This window comes from Neopsephotus bourkii, unplaced genomic scaffold, assembly GCF_033783945.1.
Source record: "Neopsephotus bourkii isolate Nb327-2 ecotype Australia unplaced genomic scaffold, CSIRO-AGI_Nbou_v1 NB_1416, whole genome shotgun sequence".
Taxonomy (NCBI): Eukaryota; Metazoa; Chordata; class Aves; order Psittaciformes; family Psittacidae; genus Neopsephotus; species Neopsephotus bourkii.
Window position 1 is genome coordinate 1,182 of NW_026901893.1, and position 6,041 is coordinate 7,222.

The 6,041-nt window shown below is 55.8% G+C and overlaps 1 protein-coding gene across 1 annotated transcript; it reads right to left on the reverse strand.

The window, feature by feature from the left end:
* Positions 1–2,796: 2,796 nt before the first annotated feature.
* LOC133220098 (EH domain-containing protein 2-like) lies at positions 2,797–5,577 on the reverse strand (the record flags this gene model as incomplete). Its single annotated transcript, XM_061367945.1, has 2 exons — positions 5,169–5,577; positions 2,797–2,930 (listed from the first exon to the last, which is right to left on the reverse strand). Coding segments are annotated over exons 1-2 (532 nt in total), but the record flags the coding sequence as incomplete, so codon positions are not given.
* Between the last annotated feature and the right edge of the window lie 464 nt (positions 5,578–6,041).

Sequence of the window (6,041 nt, forward strand, 5' to 3'; positions counted from 1 at the left end):
GCCCCATTCCCTCCCAATTCCCGCCCTATTCCCTCCCTCTTCCCTTCCCCATTCCCTTCCCATTCCCCTCCCAATCCCTCCCAATTCCTTCCCCATTCCCTCCCCATCTCCCACCTCCTTCCCAATTCCATCCCTATTCCCTACTACATTCCCTTCCCCATTTCCCCCATTCCCTCCCTTCCCTATTCCTTTCCTTTCTCCCCATTCCCTCCCTCATTCCCTTCCCTCATTCCCCACACCCCCATTCTCTCCATCCCCTCCCCACTCCCCACCCCTCATTCCCTTCCCTATTCCCCCCCCATTCCCTTCCCCATTCCCCCCCCATTCCCTCCCAATCCCCTTCCCTATTCCCCCCCATTCCCTTCCCTATTCCCACCCCCATTCCCTTCCCTATTCCCACCCCCATTCCCTCCCATCCCCCCCATCCCCCCCCCATTCACCCCATTCCCTCCCCATCCCCTTCCCCATTCCCACCCCCATTCCTCCCATTCCCTCCCTCCCCACCCCTCATTCCCTCCCCATTCCCCCCCCATCCCACCCCCATTCCCCCCCATTCCCCCCCCATTCCCTTCCCTATTCCCTCCCCATTCCCTCCCAGTTCCCTCCCAGTTCCCCCCCCATTCCCCCCCATTCCCCCCCCGCACCCGCAGCGCTTGGGAACAGCACCAAAATAGGGAATGCCGCGGTTCCCGATCCCGTTCCTTGCCCCGAGCCTGCCCCAGGGCCATGGCCCCCCCTTTCCCAGCGCCTTCCAGCCGGGAATGGGGCCTTGGGGGGGGGGGGGTTGGGGGTTTTGGGGTGCTTTGAGGGGGTTTAGGGCAGGTTTAGGGCGTTTTGGGGTCGTTTGGGGGCTGTTTTGGGGGGATTTAAGGCTGGTTTGGGGCTGTTTTAGGGCTCTTTTGGGGCTGTTTTAGGCTCTTTTGGGGCTGTTTTAGGGCTCTTTTGGGGCTGTTTTAGGCTCTTTCGGGGCTGTTTTAAGGCTGGTTTGGGGGGATTTAAGGCTGGTTTGGGGTGTTTTAGGGCTGCTTTGGAAGGTTTTAGGGCTGTTTTGGGGCTGTTTTAAGGCTGGTTTGGGGCTGTTTTGGGGTGTTTTAGGGCTGGTTTAGGCGGTTTTGGGGTGGTTTAGGGCTGTTTTGCGGCTGTTTTGGGGTGATTTAGGGCTGTTTTGGGGCTGGTTTAAAGCTCTTTTGGGGGGATTTAAGGCTGGTTTGGGGCTGTTTTAGGGCTCTTTTGGGGCTGTTTTAAGGCTGTTTTGGGGGGATTTAAGGCTGGTTTGGGGGGGTTTAGGGCTGTTTTGAAAGGTTTTAGGGTGTTCTGGGGCTGTTCCAGGGTGGTATAGGGCTGTTTGGGGGCTGCTTTAAGGCTGGTTTGGGGTGGTTTAGGGCTGTTTTGGGGTGTTCTAGGGCGTTTTAGGGCAGGTTTAGGCGGTTTTGGGCTGGTTTAAGGCTGTTTTGGGGTGGTTTTGGGCTGCTTAGGGGCTGTTTCATGGTGCTTTAGGGCTGTTTAGGGTTGTTTAGGTCTGATTTGGGGCTGTTTTGGGGTGATTTAGGGCTGTTTTGGGGTGGATTAGGGCTGTTTGAAGGCTGGTTTGGGGCTGATTTAGGGTGTTTTAGGGCTGGTTTAGGGCTGCTTGCAGGGTGTTTTGGGGTGGTTTAGAGGACTGGTTTAGGGCTGTTTTTGGGTTATTTTAGGGCTGTTTGGGGGCTGGTTTAGGGCTGTTTTAGGGCTGTTTGGGGGTTGTTTTAGGTCTGTTTTGGGGCTGGTTTAGGGCCAGTTTGGAGCTGTTTTAGGTCTGTTTTGGGGCCGTTTCAGGTCTATTTTAGGGCTGTTTCCGGGTGTTTTGGCACATTCCCCCCCCCGTTGGCAGCGCCCATTGAGTCACCCTTGGCACCGGGCCCCCACCCCCCCCCCCCGCTGCTCCCCACCCTTGGCAGCGCTGCCCCGGCCCCGCCCTCATCCTGCTCCCCCTTAACCCCCTTTGCACCCCATTCACCCCCATTTACACCCCATTTGCACCCCATTTACACTCCATTCACCCCCATTTTCACCCCATTTTTACCCCATTCACCCCCATTTTCCCATTTACCCCATTCCCCCATTCACCCAATTTTCCATTTTTTTTACCCCTTTTCTCATTTTACCCCATTCACCCCCATTTTCCCATTTACCCACAGTTTCACCCCATTCACCCCATTTTCACACATTCGCCCCCATCATCACCTCATTTCTACCCCATTTACCCCCATTTTCACCATCCTTTCCCATTTGCCCCATTTCTCACCCCATTCCCACCCATTTTCGCATTTACCCACAATTTCACCCCATTCACACCCATTTTCACCACATTCACCGCCATTTTCACTCCATTTACCCCATTTTCATTCTATTCCGCCCATTTTACCCCACTAACCACCATTCTTCACCCCATTTCCACTTCTTCACCCCATTCCCCCCATTTTCACCCCATTTACCCCGTTTTCACCCCATTTATCCCCATTTCCCCAATGCCCTCCATTTTCACTCCATTGCCCCCATTTTCACCCCATTCCCCCCATTTTCACCCCATTACCCCAATTTCAACCTATTCTCACCCCATTTACCCCATTCTTCACCCACTTACCCCATTACCCCAATCTCGCCATCATCCCCCATTATTTGACAATTCTCCCACTTCCCTCCATCTCCCACACCCCCTCCACACCCCCACCCCCCATCCATCCCCCGACACCTCCCTCTAACACACCTTACCCCCCTATCTCCTCATACCACCCGCCCTCCCTCGCCTTGGCCCCGCACCGGCCCCGCCCCCTCGCCTTGGCCCCGCCCCCTCACCGCGGCACACGCGCTGCTTGGCCCCCGAGAGGATGCCGGGGGTGTCGATGATGCTGATGCTCTCCAGGACCTGGTTCGGGAGGTGCGCGCACTGGAACCTGACCATGGGGGATGGGGGATGGGGGAGGGGGGAGGGGGGTGGGGGATGGGGGGACACGTTATAAACACCCCTCCCCCACCGCCAAGGATCACAGCGTGATCGGGGGGGAGGGGGAATAGGGGGGGTTTGGGGGGGATGGAGAGGGGTTATGGGGGGATATAGAGGGGTTATGGGGGGTATAGAGGGTTATGGGGGGATATAGAGGGGTTATGGGGGGATATGGGGTGATATAGACAGGTTATGGGGGGATATGGGGTGATATAGATGGGTTACGGGGGGATATAGAGGGGTTATGGAGGATACAAAGGGGTTATGGGGGGATATAGAGGGGTTATGGGGGGATATGGGGTGATATAGACGGGTTATGGGGAGATATAGAGGGGTTATGGGGGGATATAGAGGGGTTATGGGGGGATATAGGGTGATGTGGGGGGGTTATGGGGGATATAGAGGGGTTAGGGGGGGATATAGAGGGGTTATGGAGAGATATGGGGGGGTTGGGGGGGTTATGGGGAGATATAGAGGGGTTATGGGGGGATATGGGGTGATATAGATGGGTTATGGGGGGATATAGAGGGGTTGTGGGGAGATATGGGGGGGTTGGGGGGTTATGGGGAGATATAGAGGGGTTATGGGGGGAATAGAGCTATATGGGGGGGTTGGGGTTATAGGGGGGATATAGAGGGGTTAGGGGGGGATATAGAGGGGTTTAGGGGGGATATAGGGTGATATAGGCGGGTTTGGGGAGGATATGGGGGGTTATGGGGAGATATAGAGGGGTTATGGGGGGATATAGATGGTCTGGGGGGATATGGGGTGATATAGAGGGGTTATGGGGCGATATGGGGGGGTTGGGGGGGTTATGGGGAGATATAGAGGGGTTATGGGGGGATATAGAGGGGTTTAGGGGGGGATATAGGGTGATATAGGGGGGTTTGGGGAGGATATGGGGGGTTATGGAGGTATAGAGGGTTATGGGGGGATATAGATGGTCTGGGGGGATATGGGGTGATATAGAGGGGTTATGGGGTGATATTGGGGGATTATGGGGAGATATAGGGGGGTTATGGGGCGATATAGAGGGGTTTAGGGGGATATGGGGTGATGTAGGGGGGTTTGGGGCAGATATAGGGGGGTTATGGGGAGATATGGGGCAGGTTATGGGGCAATATAGAGGGTTTGAGGGGGTATGGGGGGATATAGGGTGATTTGGGGCAGATATTGGGGCTTTGGGGTAAAATGGGGGGGATTGGGGCCATTTCAAGTGGGTTTTGGGGGGACACAGGTGGGAATTAGCGGGATTTTGGGGTGAGTTTGGGCCGTTTTGGGGGCTCAATGGGGCACTTCCAGGCCTTGTTCCAATGGGGCCGTCAGCCAGCCCCATGGAGGGGCAGAATTCCCATTGCCATGGGAAAGCTCAGGATATGGGGAGGGGGGGGGTGAGAACGGGCTCAATTCACCGCGTTCCCATTGGATTTGGGGGGGGGGGACACCCAAAGGAACTCCCCATCACGTTCCCATTGGATTTGAAGGGGGGCAACACCACTAAAAGGAAGTCCCCATTGCATTCCTATTGGATTTGAAGGGGACGGTACCACCCAAAGGAAGCCCCCACTGCATTCCCATTGGATTTGGTGGTGGTGGGGACCACCAAAAGTAAGTCCCCATTGCATTCCCATTGGATTTGAATGGGGGAGGACCACCAAAAGTAAGTCCCTATTGCATTCCCATTGGATTTGAATGGGACGGGACCACCAAAAGGAACTCCCCACCCCATTCCCATTGGATTTGAAGGGGACGGGACCACCTAAAGGAAGTCCCCACTGCATTCCCATTGGATGTGATGGGGACGGGACCACCTAAAGGGAACTCCCCATCCCATTCCCATTGGATTTGGTGGTGGTGGGAACCACAGAAAGGAACTCCCCATCCCATTCCCATTGGATTTGGTGGGGACGGGCCCCCCTAGAGGAAGTCCCCACTGCATTCCCGTTCCCATTGGATTTAGTGTGGGGGGGACCACCGAAAGGAAGTCCCCATCGCGTTCCCATTGGATTTGAAGGGGATGGGACCCCCCAAAAGGAACTCCCCACCCCATTCCCATTGGATTTGGTGGGGACAGGACCCCCCAAAGGGAACTCCCCACCCCATTCCCATTGGATTTGAAGGGGACAGGACCCCCCAAAGGGAACTCCCCACCCCATTCCCATTGGATTTGCAGCGCTGCAGCACTCACCGGTTGAGGAAACCATTCCCAAACGGACTGAGCTTCCGGAAGGGTTTATTGGGATCGACGACGAGGGCGTTACCGGGGATGATCCCCTCGGTTTCCCCATGCATGATGGCCACAAAGGAGTCAGTGGTGGGCTCGGGTCCGACGCGGCTTCCCGGGATGTCCTGCTCCAGTAGGTACTGGATGAAGGTGGTTTTCCCAGTGGAATACTGCCCCATCACCAGCACCATGGGCTTGGTGTCGAAATCCGCCTCTTCCAAGGCGGGCGAATGGAAGTCATGGAAGCGGCACGCTTCTTCCATAGGGAATAACTTCTTCCTATAGAGCTTCTTGAGGCCGGCTCGCACCGTCCCCGCCGCCTCCGGGCTCTTCTTGGCGTGCTTCTTCATCCAGCTGAACATTCCAGCCTTTGGGAATGCTGTGGGTTTGATGGGGATGAACGCGACCCGCACCGGGCAATAGGATCGAGGCGCGCTCAATGGCAAGCGGTGGCCATGGGGGTGCTCCTAAGTGCGTCAAAAGGGGGGTCCCCCCCTTCCCAAATTCCAGGTGGATCCAAAAGGTTGGTTTTTTCCCCCAAAATCCCGTTTGTTTTTTCCACGCACCCCCCCCAACTTTTTAATAGGAAAAAAGGGGGTTTTAGCCCTAAAAAAAGTGGGATTTTAGGGCTTGTTTTAGTGGGATAGGAAGGAAGGGCAAAGCCTGTTGCGGCGTTCCCAAGCTCTGAGAGGGAAGCGGCCGGAGGAAAGGGATGGGGCTATGGGATGCAACGGGGGGGGGCATAAATCGGGCTAAATTACCATAAATCAGGCTAAATTAGCATATATTAATCATTGGAGGCGGGGCCAACCGAAGGGAAACGAATCCAGGGATAAC